The sequence below is a fragment of the Larimichthys crocea genome, chromosome III (genome assembly GCF_000972845.2).
Source record: "Larimichthys crocea isolate SSNF chromosome III, L_crocea_2.0, whole genome shotgun sequence".
Taxonomy (NCBI): domain Eukaryota; kingdom Metazoa; phylum Chordata; class Actinopteri; family Sciaenidae; genus Larimichthys; species Larimichthys crocea.
In genome coordinates, this window is record NC_040013.1 from 51,909,260 (window position 1) to 51,930,699 (window position 21,440).

General features: G+C 41.3%; 1 protein-coding gene across 1 annotated transcript; it reads right to left on the reverse strand.

Moving 5' to 3' along the window:
* Positions 1-7,101: 7,101 nt before the first annotated feature.
* On the reverse strand, positions 7,102-13,052 carry neff1 (neuronal intermediate filament family member 1). The gene is made up of 4 exons (XM_010738481.2): positions 12,176-13,052; positions 9,908-10,225; positions 9,480-9,604; positions 7,102-9,126 (listed from the first exon to the last, which is right to left on the reverse strand). The coding sequence occupies exons 1-4, from the start codon at positions 12,917-12,919 to the stop codon at positions 8,778-8,780; spliced, it is 1,536 nt and encodes a 511-aa protein (XP_010736783.1). The 5' UTR covers positions 12,920-13,052; the 3' UTR covers positions 7,102-8,777.
* Positions 13,053-21,440: the final 8,388 nt, after the last annotated feature.

The following is a 21,440-nucleotide window of genomic DNA, read 5'->3' on the forward strand; positions in this document are numbered from 1 at the left end:
GTGTGTGTCAGCCCTGTGGCCTGACAACAGCCAGCAGTTATAAATATTTAATGGCCTACCGCTGTTGCAGCATAAGTGAAAGGGGGGTGAGCATTGCAGCCCAAATAACAGTTCAATAAGATGTGACATCAGACTATAGGGTGTTCACTTTCTCTGTAGGATGTGATGGATGCTATTATCAGGGCTGAATAACCACAACAAGCACAGATTCTTCTCTGTAAAGTGTCTTTGAGTACCCTGAAAAGCGCTTTCAAGTAAAATGTATTATTATTATTATTATTATTATTATTATTACTATTATTAAAGAGAACATGGTTATTTAGCATCAGGATGATGAAGGTTACGTTTTTCTACATCACCTAGACGACAATGTACAAACTCTGAGACCAATCTTAAATTCACATTAACTAGTTGAAAACATGCACCGCTGTTCATCTTCTGTACAGATTTGCTCATCTTCCTGTGGTTTCTGCAACCATTTGCATTCCTAATATTACGTGTAGTGACACACAGCTTGTGCACACTGACTCATGACTCATCAGGTCTTTACAGCATCACAGAGACAAGATGAAATCAACCTGTGCAGGTGATGTTCAGTACACTGAAAATGACAGATCACTGATGAACTAAACAGTAAATGAAGCTGTTAATACACTATGGTTCTGTTCACTTACTTCATTTATGCCACCTTATTCTTTGCGTCCATTTTAATTTAATATCTTGCTTTAATGCTTTAATATCTTATATAAAGCACTTTGAATTGCTTTGTTGTAGGGTGCTATACAATTAACCCTGCCTTGAAAATCCATGCATAAAACTTCCATTAGACAGGCTGCAATTTCAGTATTTTTATGACCAAGTGTGGTCTCACTTGACACACTCCTTTAACCTCCTGTGTTGTCCCTATTGTTTGATAGCTGTTTGTATGATTAATACTTCAGAGAGAATATCTGTCAGCATTGTGGTAATTTTGCAAGACTAAACTGATGCTGTTGCATAAAATTAATTATCCTATCACATTGAAGTGATACGTCTGAAAGGTTGCATTCATTTGTCTTGTGTTCATTGTTTAATAACTGGCTTTGTTCCTTTTATGCCTAATTTTCTCTTACGCATTTTTTACTTTGGTCTGGTGTTATTTGATATATTACTTCAGCAACATTATTATGAAGTTATCTGTCTCTGGCTGACACTTGAATAATTCATTGTGATTATTTTTGCATGGCTTACACCACCACAAGTATACCCACAGTGTGATTAATGCTCTTTTTGAAGGTGTGCACTATCTGTCCTTGAGGTTTAAGAACATCGAAAGCGTCTTATAACTGGAGTCATGACTCAGCAGTTCTTTTAAAGCAAAAATCTAAGAACACAGGGGAAAACGGTTCAGAATCATTAGCATGACAAGCAGAATATCTCAGCACACCCACCCAAAGATTATGACTGCAGTGGTTTTGACTCTATTCTGTGGGGGGCACTCCATCCTTGCTGCAGCGTGAGGGCTCAGACGCTGCTCGAGAATGATGCACACTAGACTGTACGTGTACGCTGCTACTTTGTGGAGTGTCGTGTACCTGTCCCATCCTGTGGCTCACAGTTAGGTATGTTGTTTCTGCCTGCCTGGGCTCTGTGTGTTTCAGGCAACCAAATTTCTTTTGGCTGGGTCTCCTCAGCAGCTCCTCCAGAACTGCAGGGCTCTGGGACATCTGCAATGCAGAAGTCTATATATAGCCATGGAGTTACGGAGAGACACAGAGAGAGGGGGGGGGGGCAGAAAGACATAGACAGAGAGGGGAAGGACAAGACTGCGAGAAGCGATGAATGAAAAAGTGTGATTCTGAGCTGAAAATGAGCTGGAGGATCAAGAGAATCCAGAATGCAGCTCTGTAAACTGTTCTCACATGCCTAACAGTTTCTTTCTTATTCAAACTTACAGCTATGACACACTCATTTGACTTAAGAAAGTCCCAACAAAATCAGAATCACCAAAACAAGTGTCCACTCAGGATGCTAGTACTTGCTCTTGAAATGGCAAGGTCATCATGAAGTATGTTTGCCAGTATCTCTGTTTCATGAAATGTAATTACTTGCCAGTGAACTCCCAGCAACAGGAACAGGGAAGGTTGGTTGTTAAATGCTGAGGTTCAGTATTTATTGCTTTATCTCAAAGGGTCTCTGGAGGGCAGTGCAGGAGGAGAGCGGTTTAATTATGTATGCACATCCACAACAGCAGAATCTGCTGACAGCAGAGCTCAGCACAAACACAGCGGCGGCACGGCCAAATCAAGGACGACTCCACTGTCCAGCCAGTGAGCAGGCCACCGGCCTGCAGAGCTGTGGGATTGATCGAACTCTTGAATTTTCAATAAATCTGCCCTCTGACATGCTCGCTGTCTGACTTTCCATCACAGAGAGGTCTGTGCCGACTCATAACTCTCCCACTGTCACTGCCGAAAGATAGAGCATTAATCATGAGTCCAACATGCAGAGAGAGGAAGGGTTGAGGAGCAGCAGGGACTTACACAACATATTATTTAACTGTTATTTGTATTGATTTACAACTATGGACAAAATGTAAATTCAAATAAAAGATCATTTTGGGATGTAATTGTGGCACTTATTTGCTAACTCACAAGAGTGAAATGAGAAGATCAACACCACTTATATATACATGTGCTGGACTATTTCTTGGCCAGCTAACCCTTGTCTGGCAGCGATGACAGGACAATGAGATGACAAGGAAATAGTGTGGAACAACCCCCCACAACAAACTCTCAGCAAAAAAGAGAATATGCTTCCCAAAATGTCAAATTATTCCTTTAATATCATGAACATCATCATCGTTGTATGTGCTTGTGGCCCTGAGTTACACAGGTATGCAATTTATGACATTTGGAAAGTAACCTAACAACTTTTTATTGATTGTTCCAAGCACATCCAGAGAGGCATTAGCATTTCTTGCGGTATCATGTTTTTCCCCTAAAACTCACATGTGCTCCTTTTCATAATTATTCCTTGCTACTTCTCTGTCTTTTATTGATTGTCTATTAGTGCTGATAATGTTTTTGCCAGTGTGCTGATTCTACTTCTCACACATGCAAACAAACAGGACTCTGTATGTACAGGACTAGTCTGTGAGCTGGGAAACAAACCGTCTCAGGCTGTGATGAAGTTCTTGCTGGTGACAGCTGTGCTGGTGGGCCACCGTTAACAACAGTCATCCATCTTACCCAGCCCCATCTTTCACCTCTGGCTGCAGGCAGGCGGAGGCTGAGATGGGCTGATAGTAACACCCAGCAGACATTATGCAGTTCCGCCCATTAACGAAAAGGTATTGACTGCAGCCTGAAGGCTAAGCAGGCAGGCTTGTAACAGGCTTGTAGTTTCTAATACAGCCAGGTTTCCAGAAAGGTTAGCACATTCCATAATTACAAACATAATGTGATGATGTGCAAAACAGTGAAACCTCATATTTAATTGAAGAAAGCACAAAGACAACTTATCAAATGTTAAAACTGAGAACTTTGATTGTTTTTGGAAAATTATATGCCTACTCTAAATGTGATGCCAGCAACATGTTCCAAAAACAGTGGCAGTCAAAAGCTCTAAACGTTGTGAAACAATTTAAGAATAATGTTTCAAATCATATTGCAAACAATCTGTGGATATCATTCTCTGTACACAAGGAACAAGGCAGAAGACCAACATTTGATAGGTGTGGTGTTCAGGCCCTCAGACAGCACTACATGAAAAACAGACAGGATTCAGTCATGGTCATCACTGCTTGGCCCGAGGAGCATTTCCAAAAACCATTACTGCATTCACAAATGACAGTTGAAACTCATATATGCATAAAGGAAACCAACAGCCAGAAACACTGCTACCTTCCGTGAGGCGAAGTGAAAAATGACCAAACCACATTCTGCACCTAACAGTATGGGTCCATAGTAAAAGAGTCCAGGTCCTAAACTGGTCTGTGTGCAGTACAGACTTGTCGTTATGAAACATTAAATATGACAAAGGAGACTGAACTGTTGAACAGCTGAAATCCTACATCAGGTAAGAATGTATAATTTTCCACTCTCAAAATTACAGCAAAGGTTCCTGAGTTCATAGAACAGAGAGGTAAACATGACCCTGTCCAACTTTTCTGAAACGTGTTGCTGACATCAAATTCAAAATGGGAATATCATTTCCCAAAAACAATGAAAATGTATCTGTTTCAAATACAGACAAGTGGTGTCAAATTGCCTTTGAGGCATGTACCCTTCCAAACCTAAGTTAGTGGTAACTGATACATCAGTAGATGCTTTCCACTTGAAACCATTTTAACATGTAACAGAAGGAACATTGCAAATAATAGAATTAATAATAGCTGAATTATATTTAACTACTCCACTTTCAGGGTCCTGGTATAATTCGATTTCTGCATAGAAATGCAGAAAATGTAGGCAAAGGACCAAGATTTGGATTGATTTGGATTGGTTTCCGTTTTCAGTCTGTGTGAAGAGTAAAAGAGATGAAACGCAATCTCAGAATCCATCAGCCATGGTCTGAGGATGATTTAGTTTTCTGCATTCATCTGCAGATATTTGTTTATAGAGAGTAGCAGAAGTGTGTCTTTCTCGTCATTTTCATATATCAAGTTGTTAATCGAACTGCAGAGGTAATCTTGGCCTTGATATCCATTATCTGTTTTCCGGATATCTGCTGGCTACACTGGAAACCTAGAAACAAGTCTCCAGTGGCTAAACCGTCTTTAGACGATAGCCAATGGGTTCCAAGATTGCAGTCTTTATAATGTGTATCCTCTTGACAGACCACTAAGGTGACGGTTTTATAAATTGTTCTTGAATAAGAGGTTCTGTGGACATTTGTACCACACTCAAAATAAAATTGGCCAAAATCCAGGACATATGCATTTGAACTACAAAGAAAATTTCCATCCATTTGAATTACATAGGTTTAATATAAATCAACTAATAAACTCAATGTGTTTTGTTCTATCATGCCACATATGGGGTTATACAGGCTGAAGCACATGTCTTGAGGTCACTGCAGGGATAGTGTTAAATCTTAGATTGTAATGGAGACACTGACGTCTGTCCTTGAGATACAGAGCAGCTATATGCTTGTGTTTAATGGGCTCAAATCACAAAAGTTAAAATGTATTTATATGCCCACGATACCTTACTCTATCTTCAAGGTCTACAAAACTCACTACAGGAAGTAATTCATCTCTTTAACAATTTCTCACAAATCTCAGACTACATCATAAACTGGTCCAAATCAACAATCCTTCTTACGCCAGTGAACCCATGGAATCGTGCAACCCTTTCACTTTTTGTAACATCAGATATCTGGGTATTAATTTGATCTCCTCCAGGCAGTCAGAGTTAACTCAGCTCAAATTCACCAAAATTAGCAAATCACAAATGACTCCTCACATTTATACCTTTCCACTCAATCTACTTTGACAAATCTAAAATGTGTTATTTGCCAGTTTTGATGTCTGAATACATAGTTTCTGTTTGGTTTTGTCTTGTCTTTTTTTTTTACTTGGTAGTCCTCCTTTTCTGCCCTTTTTAATACATATTTACTGACTTGAACTCGTGTTGTAATCCTAATGTCCTTGTTTTTGCCTTACTTTGTATAATGTCTTTTGACCGTTTATGTAAATACATATTGGCATCTTCATGCCCACCCTTTATGGCAACAAATGGTTCCGTCCTCAATCAAGCTGTGGCTTTGAACAACATTATTCCCCCCTTTCCCACGCTTTCTGGAGCAAACCCCCTGTTGCAAAAGGCCTTACTTTTTGCATTGTGGCAGGCCCAGCAGTATTTCCAGCACCACCTCTTGTTGCAGTAGCAGACTTTGCTACTTTGACCGGCCAATTCTGCCCATTGGGATGCATTAAGCTCCGCCTCAGCATTGTTTTAAGCCACACCCCCTGTTGTGGCAGGATCCACCACCAGCAATATTGCAGTCCCACCTACTGTGGCAGCATAAGGCCCTGACTCAATCTGCCAAAATGTACTCACATTGTGTGGCCAAAAGCAGAAAAGACAGGAAGTAGCATGGGTGGAGCCAATAAAAGTTATATGGAATAATGTAAAAAGACGCAAGGAACACATTAACTAAAATTGATTTTATACTGGGTTGAAAAAGCCTTTGTCAGCTTCAAGATCCTTCTTGTACAAAGAAACAAATCGGTCACAGTGTTCAGGTGGAATTTTAGGTCAGTCTTTAAATCTTGAAGATTGAGGTGGGTCTGCTGGTAAATCTTGATCTTCAGTTATTTCCACAAATGTTTTATGTTCTATGTTCTATGCAGTATGTTTTGGATCAGTGTCCTGCTGGAAGGTCATTCTTATCGTCCTTGTGAAAGGCAGCAGATTCTTCTCAAGAATTTCCCAGTACATGGCTCCATTTATCCTCTCTTTGATCATTTGGATTACCAGTACCATGAGAAAAGAAATAGCCCCATACCATGATGCTTCCCCATATTTTTAGGGTCATATGCACATTCATTTCGTAAGGTATGTATTGTGTTGTATTATTGCTGAAATGTTCAGGGTTTTTTTTTCAGTAATGGAGTATTCTGGGGATTAGATTAAGGATTCTGGTGAGAGAATTGGATGCTTAAAATTGTCAGAATGCGTAATTGTGTTTCTCCAGTTGACTGCCTTTCATCCAAAGGCACGCTAAAATAGGCTCCAGCTGCTTAATGTCCTTGCATATGAATAGGGGGAGATTGATGTTTAACAGTAATAAGCAGCTGCAGATATGAACACTTGAAGGAAGATGTCACGTTATGACATCACTTATAGCAACCTTTTCAACTGCATATTTAAAAAATAATAATAATCTATGCATACAAATAGATTCCAATATCCATCCTGTTTTTTCATATTACATACAAACTCAGCTCAGCACTTTATTCAGTGAAATCATGAACATTAATATATCATTAAATATTTATCGCAATGAAAAGGATTTTTAAATCAATGTCTCTCTTGCAATAGAAGCAATAGAAGAGTATTATTATATATATATATAAATGTATATGACATTAAAGACACAGAGAAGTCATGAATGTTTTGGTTAATAAATGTCTTTATTTGGCTTTGAGAAGAATATCACTGCATGAGATAGCAGCACGTACAGTCACAGTTGTATAGCAGAGGGCTGGAAAGTGTAAGCACTCCTCAGCCTCCCCAGGAACAAGTGAGATGCAAGTGAAAATATGTTTTATTTTATTTTAACTTTCAGTCATGGTTAAGGCAAGTTTTTTAATTGAACACACAACAAGCAAAAATCTATCCCATCCAGAAAATAGTCAAGCTCCAAGAGTCAGGCCATGCATTCATGCCCATTGGTTGATTCATTTGTCAAAAAGAAAAGCCCAGGGGATGAAAAAATGACCAACAGTGAAATTAAACCGGTCAGGGCAAAGTGATAGAAGGGGTTATGGTGAAAATAGCCCTTATATGCAACTCCGTACCATATAGCCATGACCCCTGAGGCATCTGCCCCATCTGCCACTTACAGTCTGAGCTGAGGGCCGTCAGTGTCATCATCAGCTGCCTGACACCGACAGCCACACTCACCTCCATCTTGTTTCCTTTATCCAGCAAAATTAAACAAAAGCACCACTACATTTGTATGAAGAGAAAGAAAAAAAGTAGACTTGCAGATAAGTATTAAACTCTGACAGGTGAGATGGCTGATATATTCATTGACAAATGAATCAATCGAAGGGGGGATTATTCATATTCCCAAAAATATATATATATAGCGGCAATTTAAACTATATTTTTCATTCCCAAAGATGCACATCCTCATTGAGAAGCTGCAGCACTCCTCCTTTCAAGCAACTGAAAATACCACCCACCCTCCAACACATTAGTATATACAGTTGAGCTCTGAGTTACCATTATTGCCGTGCTGTGACACTGCTGTGAATTAAAGAGGATGGAAAAGGGCTTGAACGGTGAGTGGTACATTTCATTTCGTTGTGTTGGGATGAGATGCAGAACTCAGTGGAAAGTAATGTAAAGGAGCAGAAAAAAAGGAATGGGGAGTGGAAAGCATTCACCTGCTGTGGGAAATGTGGGGTTGCACTCACAGTTCAAACGCTCCTGTGTAACAAGCCCACATTGAGGAATGAGCTGGTAGAGATTCGGTCTATGATAAAATCTTTTACTTACAGTACTCCCCAACTTTTATATGTAAAAATCAAATAGCACCGTAAAAGTTGGACTGGCTGTTACTCATGCTCCAAGATCTGTGCGTTTATCTTAAAGTCTATGTGCTGACAGTATTGTTACTTTCAAGGTTTTGATTGCTCTTACTGTGAATATTGATCATCAATGGCACATTTACTGATGCTGAGGTGAGGAAAAATCATTCCCTATTTCAAGCTTAGGAAATTTTGTGACATCATGCTTGCGTTCTGCATGTCTCTCTGCAGTTTTGTGATGTAAAATCATGACCTCCACTGCAGAGTATGTAAATGATTTAAACTCATCTGCCATTGTAATACGTCTAGTACCTTCTAGCTCCTTCTCCATCTGATAAAGTTTGTACTATTACACTTGAATTACAGTGCAAACAGAGACAGAATAACACAGAAGGTGTGAAAGGCATTTGGAGTGTGCAGAACTGTGTGTGACAGTGATGATGTGAACAGGGACCAGATCCATATAAGTGATTTGTGGGACGAGGAATGTGTTATTGATGATGATGAAAATGATGATGATGACACAAGCAGTTTAGCTCTTGCTATTCTTGCCGGTGGGGCTCTCCTTCTTCTTCTCCTTCTCCTCCTTTTCTTTCGGCTTCTCCTCTTCCTCCTCCTCTTCCTCTTCCTCTCCTTCACCCTCTTCTTGGTCATCTCCCTCCTCTCCCTCCTCTCCTTCTTCTCCGTCATCGCCCTCCTCCTCGTTCTCCTCTCCCTCCTCCTCTTCTTCCTCCGCTTCCTCCTCCTCCTCCTCGGGCTTGGCTCCGAACTTCCTATAGGCTCCGAGGGTGTAGGCGCGGGAAGACATGTAGGAGTAGCCGGAATGGACCATGGCTCCACCTACAGAGCTGAGGCGGCACTCCTCACCTTCCAGCAGCTTCCTGCACAGACAGAGAGAGACACAGGGGACAAGAGATGACGTCACCCGTAGACTGGTTTCGTTACTATTATTATCTCAGTGGATGTCTCCTGAGGGATCTAATGTCACCGGAGTATCAGTGGCAACACCTCCACTGTCTGTTTTGGTATCTCCTCCCAGAACATAACCACTGTTGCTGAGTCAGAGTACAGAGAGTAAGGTTTCACATGCAGTTTCTTATGTGTATATATTTATCTTACAATAATGCAATACATAATAAGATTTTCTATGAATATTTAAAATAGGCTAAAATAAGGATGTGGCCAATGTAAAAAAAAAAAAACAACATTTAAATTCTGGTTAAATCTCACTCACCTGTAGGCAGCAATCTCAATGTCCAGAGCCATCTTGACATTCAGGAGGTCCTGGTATTCACGCAGGTGACGGGACATTTCTCCTTTGGTGCTGCGCAGGGCACCCTCCAGCTGCTGAATGGTATCCTATACACACACACAAAATCATATCATGAAACATTAATAGTTTTGTCGAAGACAGATGGATTGGAAATTAGCAGATTTTCAGTTTTGTCTCGCCACACTGATCATTCATTTTTTTTTATGTTAAAATGATATATAAAGTCCATTGTTAATTGTTAAAATGCTTTAGCTGTTTGAGAAACGTGGTCTGTATCGTTTTATCTGTCGCTTTTTTTCTTTGCAACTTCTGGCCTGATCTCCTTTGCAGAAAGGTTTTAAATCTCAATGAAAATACTAAAATCTCACTCCCCTGTGTCATTTACTAACCTGCATCTCTCCGATTTCATTGTTATGGCGATCCTCCATCTCTGCAATCTGCCTCTCCAGAGCCTCATTGTGGCCCCTGAGGGCCTCGATCTCCAGGGTGCGGGCCTGCACCTGCCTGCGGTACTCGCTCAGCTCCTCCTTTGAGTGCTTGACGGCATCCTGGTTGCGGGCAGCTGCCTCAGTCACGCTGGCAAACTTGGAGCGGTACCAGTCCTCTGCCTGGACTTGGTTCCTGGCGGAGAGGTTCTCATACTGAGCCCGGATGTCCTTAAGGGCCGCAGTCAGGTCCGGTTTGCTCATGTCCATCTCCACAGACACCTGAACATAGGAGAGAGAAAAGACGGAAAGAAACTTTTGTCAGTGTTTGTTATTTGTAGGTTTAAACATAGTTCTAAATAAATTCAGTATTATTTGACATTTTACTGACTAATTAGCCTTATATTTTAGGGAATATACACTATAGAGAATACATTTAGAAAACTGATTACATTTTGTTTAAATTATTTTATTTTAATTTTTTAATTATTTCTTATTATTTAAATTGATTATCACGCCGATAAATCATAATCCTTTCGATTACTGAACCATCTATTTGCCAGCTAGAACAAATAAGGTTTAAAGTGGCCAAAGTAATTCAGTAACCTGAATACAGTTGTGCTTTTCTGTTCTCCTGGGCAGTTGACTGTATTTGTGTGTGTTCTTTGAGCTGCAGTGACTGTAATTTGAAGATACTGTTACACAATGAACTTATTGAATTTCACTACAGATGACAAAATTTGAACCCACACTGGATTACCTGTAGCTTGGAATGACTGGAATATTTCTTAATGCATGAAACCTCTGTTTCTGTATAAAATAAAAGAATATAGAAAGAATATAATATAAAGAAGCCTGCACATAAATGTTGTTTTCTCTCTTGCTCACAGCCGTGTTTTGTAGTTGTAGTGCTGTATTTCTGCTGGTGACATATATACATATATGTATATGGTGAGCTGGGCATTGATGAGCTGAGTTGCAGTCACCGTGAGCTGGACCGCTGCAGGAGTGATGAATCGACTGCTGACTCAAGCTTCTCTGCTGGAGAAAGCTGTGCTGTCAATAGCTTACATGGCAATAATATTCCCTGCAGGCAACAAGAGAAACCCTAGAGAAATCTACCCAGCAACCATCACTAAGTACTAATACCACTGCACGTTCAATGAATTGATTTCTGCTGAAAGTTGCAATGAAAGTTGCCCTATACACTTTTTTTTTGTTTGCTCCATCTGCAACATGATGAGCTCAATCCATGTAGCTGTACAGGAATTGAAATTATTGATGGTTATGTTAATGAAATGAAAACAACTCTTCTATATGTCCAGGTCAAGACATACCAAAACTTTGTTTTTATGACAACAATACTTTTCACTGTTGTGCTTCTGTTACAACAGTTTAGCCTGAAATGTAAATACACTAAATAATTGTCGGTGCACCTCACAGGGATGGTGCTGCCCGCTGCCCCCCATGGGAGGACCACACCCCTGGATTATGCGCTATTTCTCCGCATTTTTTTTCTACCTCCCTCCCTCCTCCGCCCCCTTTCCCCCCTTCCTCACCCTCAACTCCTTCACTGAAAAAAAAAAAAAACCTGTCACCATTATCATGAAGGTATTAGCCACAAAATGGCGGGATTAACACCAGCCTACTGTAAGTTTAGAATGACCTCGTTAGACTTTAATACGCTGAGAGGTGATACCCGCATAATATTTCCATATAGAATACAGTTCAGCGACATACTTTGTACAAAATAGCGTCGAGCTACTTTGCTAAAGAAGAATAAAAATTTAAATAAACACTATGTTGAACGTCGTAAAGTTTGCACGGGGGCGTGACTGACGAAGCGCGCGGGACGCTGCAGAGGCGCTCGAGACCGGAGGCAGACACAGCGCGCGGTGCTGAAACGGAACTGCAGTGCCATCAATTATCAGGTGCGCAGTGCTCACGCGGAGGAGGACGCAGTCTGTCGTTCATACGGACAGGAAATGGCGCAAGGCTGCCACTGGTGTCATTAAATTCCTAGACTATATTTTAATATATAAAAAGTGACTATTGGTGGCTATAGGAATGTTAATGTCTCACATTAAGTTTGATACGCTCTGATAAAGTCAGTCCGCGGTATTATTTATTATCATGTGGATGTGGCATTGGGGATTCAGGTATATTAGAGTGTGTAAACTCGTGGTTGATGATAAATCTGACAGGTGGAGCGGCTGTCGGTGTGTGGGCTACCTGTGTGGCCTGCAGAGACGCCTGCAGCTCCTGCAGCTCCTCCTCATGAACTTTCCTGAGGAAGGCGATCTCGTCCAGCAGCGACTCAACTTTCTTCTCCAGCTCCAGGCGCGCCAGGGTGGCGTCGTCCACGTCCTTCCGGTGGTTCTTGAGGGTGTTCTCCGCCTCCTCCCGCAGCTTGGTCTCCTCCTCCAGCTTCTCCCTCACGCGCTCCAGCGTGTCGCTCATCTGCACGCAGTCCAGGTGCATCTGGCTCTTCTCGTGCGTCAGCTCCTCCACGCGCGCCCGCAGCTCGCGGATCTCCTGCTCGTACAGCTCGTGCAGGCGAGAGGGCTCGTTGTTGCGCTGCCGCAGCATCGTGACCTCTGCCTCCAGGACTTTGTTCTGCTGCTCCAGGTTGTGCACTTTCTCAATGAAAGACACGAAGCGGTCGTTGAGGCCCTGCAGCTGCTCCTTCTCGTTGGTGCGGATGATCTTGAGCTCGTTGGTCACCGCGGTGGACTGGGTCAGGTCCATCATGGAGTCCTGCATGGAGGAGAAGACGCGGCCGGGAGCAGCTGTCCTGCGGTAGTTGGAGGACATCACGGAGGGGGCACCATAGGTGCGGTGGCTGCTGCGGTATCCCGCAGACTGCAGGCGGGACGGGCTGCTGCTGCTGCCCAGACCCACACGGCCGGACCGGGGGGCATCTCCGAAGATCTTCCGATAGGAGCTGCTGCTGTAAATCTCGCTGGAGTAACTCATGTTTCCTTTACCTCGTTGGTGTCCGGTCCCACTGCTCTGTACGAGAAAGAGAGAGAGAGAGTGTGTGGAGTTTAGGAGTGTGTGAGGGTGAGTGTGTGTGTGAGAGAGAGAAAGTGAGATGCGAGTGATGCCTGGCCAGGGCAGGTGCTTTTATACTGAAGGCGCCGGCGCATCATTTGACGCAGGGACGACAGAAGATGAGGGGAAACCTGTAAGCTTTTGCAGAAAGCCTCCACCCTCTGGGGAGACACGAATTCACTCATGCGGCTCCTCTTTTCTGCCTCGTAGCTCAGACATCAACACACAGCAACTCTAACGCCTTAAGTTAACATGTTTGACCTTAAAGCTCATACTTTTCATCCCGTTATAAACTCTGACTTAATGACTTAAGGTCATCATAAAATCACACGTGTAAACTCGCTTTTTTAAGGTCCCACTGGATTGTCTCATGTTACCTCAGTCCATACTGTCCACTGTCATTGCAGTTTTTTTTTCTTTGCTGTCCCAGCAAGAATAGCAAATGGGATCGATGTGTAGGGCTGTGCACCAGATTGAGTTTTTGGTGCTGCAGTCTGTATCCAGCCGCCCTCCTCCCCTCCCCCCAACCCGACCTCCGCAATATCTGAATACGGGATGAAACTCCTTGTAGTGGCCTGATTCTTACACGACAACACCAAGTTATGTTTGTGAACACTGTAGACCACCTATAAGTAAACACGACTACCTGTAAAATGTGATTTCACAGATGGTGGATGGATGGTTTGTTTATCCAGATGCACAGACACTCACACAGTGAGTGTCATGTGTCTCGTCTGGTCTGCGCTGGGTTTAGGTGCTGCGCAGAGCTGTCGCTGGCCTTGGTCCTGATCCAAGCTTGAAGGCAGGAGGAGGACCACGCCCCAGCAAAGGAGAGAGAGAGCACCACGCCAGGCGCCTCCTGTTTACATTGCCAGTTTGGCAAACAGCCCATACAGTGAAAATGTCAAACACAGCCAGTGCCAAGTCATCCTAAATCACCTTAGATCATTTCTGATTATACTGCATTTAGAGTGGCCATGAAGACATTAAATAAAAATCTCAATATAATGCCTTTTTAATGGAAAATACCTCCTGTATTTGCCTTTAGGGCCAACATATATTGTTATTAGAAAGAAGAAAGTATTTGCTTAGCAACAACCTATCCATAACAAATCACTAGATTAGTCCTTCATCAAGTGTGAGGCGGTGCAAAGATTTCTGTGCAGATTGCTTTCTTCCTTTTTGTTGAAGAGTCATTTTAAGTTAGTCCAGTCACTCACTACATTCTTCTTTTACTGGAGACATTTATTTCCTAAAGATCAGAAAACTGGAATTATGCATGCCCATATATTGAGTTTTTAATGTCTACTGCATGTTTAGATAGATAGATAGATAGATAGATAGATAGATAGATAGATAGAGTTTTACTTACACTTGCTAACCACTAGGTGATACTAAAGCATCACCTCACATGTGCAGCAGACCTGAGCTGATGCTGAGCACGTGTAAACAACATACACGTCCTCCTCCTCCTACAGTATCACTGTCATGTCATAACTTCATAACTTCTTCACACCGAAGTCATTGCCTTGTATATAATGTGGACGTAGTCATAGGACAGGATATAATCATAAATTTAAGTCTATCCGGTCATGCCCCCCCCCCCCCCCCCCCCCCCCCCACCATGGTCACTCATTCCAGTCACTTGCCAGGATGTAAAGCTGAGGATAAACAAACACACAACATAATGACAGCCTCACACCTCATGTTTCAGCTTCACGGTGAGGTGGAGAAATTCAATGCACCACACACAAGATTACAGTTCAGTTCATCAAGGCAGAGAAACCATCATTGGATACACACTTGTACTTACAGACTGTATGTTGTGCACATGTGTGTGTTTGTGTGTGTGTGTGTGTGTGAGAGAGAGTGTGTGTAGTGCTTTATTTCAGCTATCCAGCCATTTTGACCATCTTTGGTAACAAAAGGATGCCAGTGACTCAGCAGAAAATAACAGTTAGCCAGCAGTGTCTGATGTCTAGCATTATGTGTGTTTACCAAACTCCACCTTTCTTTGAAAGGCATTCTGCTGAAAGCATCATATCAGTCAGCAAATTGATACATGCCTTCAAATCCTCATTCACTAATGCATGCATCATCTATCATCATGAGCCGTGATACAAAACCGCTGCAGTGTCATAAAGTGACATGTGCGATGTGCAGTGTTTTTGCACCAATAAACAACTCATTCGTTAATAATAAGACAACAGTGAAATGATTGTAAACAAACGAGCACAGCTGGCAGCCTTGAACAGTGCCTCCACAGCCTTCTGCATGCAGAGAGTGCCACTGGCTGGATTTCACAGGAACTGGTGTTTTACAAAGAAACACAGGAAGAGGGCGCTGTTCTTTCAGCAAAGAGCAGAGAGGAAGCCTTCAGGGTTTGTGGCAGTGACACATACAGCACTGCAAGCTAATACACTTTTATTTTTTTTACTTTGTTTTGACATGTCACTGTAGGAATAGCATACACTAACAATGTTTGCTGCATTACATTTATGAGTCAGATTCAGGGGCCGTATTGTGCAAACTGGTTCACTAGCACGGTTTAATGTGGCTTTCAAATAAACAGAGCCAAGCCGCCTGTGAAAAAGATCTATAAGGCAAGTAGCAATGTAATAATTATTATCAGGTATGGGAGAAAACCTTTAATAACCAACTCTACATGTACTCTGGTCTAAGATGTAATATCCAGTCATTTTAAGACTGGTCAACCATAGTTATTATATAACTAACCTAATAACCATATTGCTTTAATGCAGAGTAGACTCAAAAAACTCTTTTTATGTATATAACACCTTTCCTGCAAACATGTAGCCCAAAGTGGTTCACAAAGCAAAACAGAAATAGACAACAATAAATAGAATTTTGCAAAATAGATAATACATATTAATCATAAAATAAGATATGGCGATGGATGATGATGATGATGAAATGTTATAGTAAATTAAAGTCATTAAGAAAAAAACATAGAAACCAAGAACCAATTTAGTAAACATAAAACCTATAACAGAAAAACATGTTAAACATGTTAAAAGTAAATTAAAATCCATAAGGCAAATAAACACAGGGGATAAGAACTATCAGAGAGGATGACTGAGGCGTAAAGGTAGGCAGTAAATGACGATGCATTTTTTTAAAAGTCAGGCTATTAAATATCCTAAATAAATAAAACAGAAAATAAAACCCACACAAGCGAACCAATCAATAAAATAGACTCTCTGACACTGTTAACAAAAAATGCACTTACATAAGTATGGAATGTAAACACAATAGGCAATATCAAGGTTAGCAAAAATGATCAAGCTTTTGCCCAATAAGTCAATAATGTAAATATCAGAGCAGATCTCAGTCAGGTTATATTTCATCTTTGATCTGTACAAAAACCTCAATCTAAAAGCAACAACTTGTGGTTTATGGTGGGTTATGAGCCAGTGCAAGACTTTGGTTCAGGAACCTTCTGGAGCCTTGTCACTGTGAGGTTGCCAAGCAAACAGTGGAGGTTTATGGAAGCCACTGTTCCCAGCCAAGAAATAGTCCCACATATAGCCACTGTACAACAACAACTATTTACATGTTGATGCATTAAACAAGATAGTGGGGGTTATATGTGAGTTTTACAAGTGCTGGTAGATGATGTCTAGTCTGTATGCTATGGTAGGCTAACCAGCTGTAGCTTGACATTCTTCCAGAAAGAAAGTGTACTCCCAAAATGTCAAAACACTTAAATATAATACAAAGGAATCTGTTAGCAGGGAGTGAGACATCCAAAGTATCTCCTTTGGCATTGCTGTAATACCATGTGCTGTTTGTTTACCCTGTCCCCCGACCTCCCCGGGTGGGATTCAAACATAGTGTCCCTCCTTTCCACCAGCCTGCTACTCTAACCTTTCACCTTCTGTTGTCTCAGCCACTGCTGCCAGCACAGCCACACTCTCCTCATTGTGGTTTCATCTAATGGATGTGTAAACACTGTTCCACAGGGCGGCTAGTAGCCTATGTCAGCTGTTCATCTGCAGCATACCAACCAGAATGAATGTGAAGTGGGTTTAAAACAATATATAGTGTCACTGGATGTTAGATATGGCTCAGTTCAGTTCATGTAGTTTGATTACATGGGAAACACTGCGAACAAACAGTTGCCATCTGAGTGATTGGTGATGCTATGATGATAGATTAAATGTGTTATTTTGCCACATGTACTGTATGTATTATTTTCCCTACATATATAATGGCATCTAATAACTCAGAAATTCCCAGATCTGCACGGAGGCCCCAGACACAAAACACTCTCAAGGAGCCCCGCTCTTTTGAAACTCCTTTCCTTTGGTGCTTTGATATGCCAGGTGCTACTCACAAGCACTAAGCGAGGCTTTCTGTGAAAAGCTTTACTACGTGTCACATCCAGGGCTGCTCAGCTCCCTCGCTTTTGTTCTATCTTAGATGCACTGATCTTGTCTGATGTGCACTCTTCCCTCGGTCTCCCGGGACTCTTCCTTTTCCACCGCATGAAGACGATCTCCTCCATCTGTTTGCATATACATGCATGCAAAGCACACATATATACACACACGCAAATGTCTATCGCTCTTGATCTGAGCTGTCAGCGGTGATGGAGGATGATCGTGTGTGGCTGTTGTCACTTCCTGCACTAACATTGTGATCACACATGGAGCCACGCTGCATCTGCCTGCTGCAGGGTTTCCATTTCGGTGATGAAATTCACTGAGGCTCTGATAGATTCATTCACTTTGGATGGAAATCGTCTTAGGGAATGGTGGCTGTGTAATGTGATATACGCAATCGACTATTCACTGATCTTTTTAAATCAGTTTTGTGTGTGTGTGTGTTCCACAGTCTAAAACCAGAGGATCAAAAATGTGCTGAAATCTGGTTCAGATAAGTAAATGTTAAGAATTCAGCCATGTGAGGATCCAGAGCTTCACACGGTATATGCAATAAATTAATGTTTCAGTACAACCACCATGTTCAATATATTTATGTTTCTGCAGCTGTTTTTTTTCTCTTCTTTACACTCGATATATCTTAATAAGTCCATATGTTCATTTGTTTTCAGAAGAACTACATTACACTGTTCATTTCTGAAATTATATTGTACGTTTCAGTTACATATATTAATTCATGGCCCCATATCTCATCCACTAAAAACAATGTCTTTCATACTCTGTCTCTTCATTTCTAATCTATAAACTATTCTCTCCATCACTTAGATGTACAGTACTTCTTTCTTTCAGAAATTATTTGCAACCCATACAAGTATGTGGAAAAAAGTAAGCAATAAAACGAAAAAAGAAATTTTACAAACGGCAGCTGCTGGTGGCATGAAGTGAAACCAGTGCCTGAGTGCCAAAAATTGCAGTTCCTTGAATGACCACTTGAGGCAGAACTGCGGTGGCCAGAGCCACCAAGAAACCTGTGAGTGACAACATCCATATTTATACTGTCTATGGTTATGATCTATATACTGTCATTCTTTAATCTTTCTAATCTAAAGCTTGCTAGCACTGGCCCACTCATGACAACATTAACAATGTATCAATTCAACAACATGGACACCAACAATAGAATTCAACAACATGGATGTCTAAAACAGGTTTGGACAGAAATTCATAAAGCAGCTAATTCTGATTATTGGTCATTTCACGTCCAATTTTTTTTGAGACAAATAAAGCAGAACTTTGGTGTTGCATAAACTGAAACCATGGGAGTGAAGGTCTTGAAGACCAGTGAAAATAACCAGGTGATGGTGGACATTTTTCAGACATTTTCAGTTGTCATAGCAGAAAAAACACAGGTGTAACTAAGAGCATGAATCATTGCTCAGTTCCATTAAATGTCCTGGTAAGTCATACCAGTGAGCCAAAATACCAAAAACCCTGCTCACCCTGCTTAATGGAATGTTAGTCATCATTAATAATACTGGTTTGACATGTGCTTCTCCCGCTGTGACATGTCAAGATGTCTAACATGAACATATGAACTACTAACTGCTGGTGAGCGTGAGATAAACCATGATCAGATTAAACAACAGCCTCTTATCACACATTTGTCATGAGTGTGGGGGAGTGGGGGGGATGGAAGGAGTCATTATGTGCTCTCCATTGGTGACATGGTGCCTGTAGTGATTGAATTGCTATGTACTAAACTCAATTGCTCCCAAGGGCTTGGTGTTGTTGTGTGTTTCCATGGCGCAGGTCATTTGTTTGGTTGTGGTACTTTGCTGTATGTGTGTGTGTGTTTGTGTCATGCGCGCCTGCATTAGGTGTCTCAATGTAAGTTTGTGTGTGTTTTCTTGCAGGTTGTGTGTTTGCGTGACTGCTCAGGCCATCATGGGGAGGCGAAGGTCAAAATAAAACTAGGTGTGTGGGTCCGTATAAACTGCTGGATTTGACTAATCTGACTAATGAAGACTTGGAGAGGAAGGTCAGTAGGCCTCTGACACACACCCACAAACAAACACACTTACCTAACTCTGTCAATAACAATTCTACACAAACACACACACACGCACACATCAGCAGGTAGGTTATGTCAATACACTCAGCTGGAGTGTGTTTGGCTTGGCTCGGGCTAAGCTGCATTGCGGTGTCTGTCTCGTGTTTCATGTACAGATTAAACGTAAGGTGTGTCTTTTTGGTGGGTGCACAGCAGACTCACACTAATGACCTCAACACTGTGCAGTCTACAGGCACACACAGAGTTACAGAGCTCTGCATTCAACTGTGGTTCCCATATGTCATACATAATTATATAATATTTGTTTATGTCTTTCAGCTTTCAAGTATGTCGAGTTTCGCACTGATATGACGCCTCTTGAGGAATGACAAGTGTTTCGTTTTTATTTCATTCATTTTCATGCACGCCAGAACATGTGTTAAAAATCTTCCATAGTCATTCCCAGATTTTTGGCTGGTGAATCTTTTTGGACTTTAAAATGACGATTAAATGAGGAAGGAGTCTATGAGCAAGTCAATTCAAAATTAAAGCAATTCAAACTTTAAAACAGGTTGAACCAGGCTAGTTAACGAAATATTAACATCCAGTAAGTTCTAGGTCAAACTGCTGCATGTTAGCATTATTAGATCATTCTGAAAACTGACTCTTAACTCTGTAACAAACTTTATTATTATTATTTACATTATATTATTCGTGCATGCATACAAAATAAAGAAACACATACATTTGTAAAGGATGAGTGTTACAGGATTTACCACCTGCAACCTTTGGAATTATTGCTACAGTGACATCCTGTTTACAGATGGCTTGTTGGGCACCCAGGTTTCATTCAGCCCACCTCAGGTCCACCGATGATCCACGCCTTTACCGATATTTAGAGCCACCACATTCTGAGCTTCATAACGGGTGCAATGTCCATATTTTTACTGTTTATGGTCTTTATTAGCTAAGACATTTCTTTATGATTGCATCCAATTGAATATCACTTGCATGCAAGCTTGAAACTACGGTGGGCGAGAAAGTCTGTGAACCTGGAAAGGCTCTGATTAAAACCAATGTTAGGTTTGTGTGCTCTGGGTTACTGTAGCAAAATGTTGGTGCAACATGGTGGAGTCCTTTAGAAGGGGACCTCCCTCTGTAAATGTAAAAGGCTCATTCTAAGAAAACGAAAACACAATTCTTATTTTTACACAACATAGTTAAATAGAAATATTACTCTGAGGAAGGACACAAACTTAGTGATGCATTCAACTATAAATATCTGGAGCAATCCAATCACAGATCTTATTAACCAGTCATTCACGAGAAAAAAAAAATTAGAGGAACATCAAAAAATAGTTCAATCAAACAATCATTTTTTCTTTTACACGCTATTTATTTTGTGGCCCCATTGTGGGCCTGACCCCCTAGACTGAGACTCACTGCTCTAAACAGCAGAATAGTGGCTGAATGTGAGGTCAGAAACTATGAATCTTCTATGAATAGAGGCATTTGGGTGTAGATTAGAGCTGTAAAGATTATCACTACATGATTATCATGGCCATCAATCAAATTCAGATTTAACTTTTGAAATTAAATTACACTCAAATGTAACACAGGCATCCGGTGTTAAGGTGCTTATTTACCACCTGCTGTGTTGGGGTGTGAAACATAAAGCGGAAATTGAAATGGATTTAAGAGGTGCTGGATTATTTACACAATATTATCATGTGTGTGGGTGTTTAACAGTATCAATCATTCACTTTTAAATATCAGGTATTATTGTCAGTGTCCCTATATCATGCAGATAGTGGAGAATACATGCCCTTGATCCTGAATGGACCAGTCTAAATCTAAGAGCTACAGTACATTGGAATAGCTCTGGAGCTAACAAGGCATTACAGGGCTGGTGGCTCCCCTCCCCCTCAGCAGTCAGACAGCTCCAGAAGGGATGCGGGATGCTTTTCAAAGATGCTCGTCCATCCCC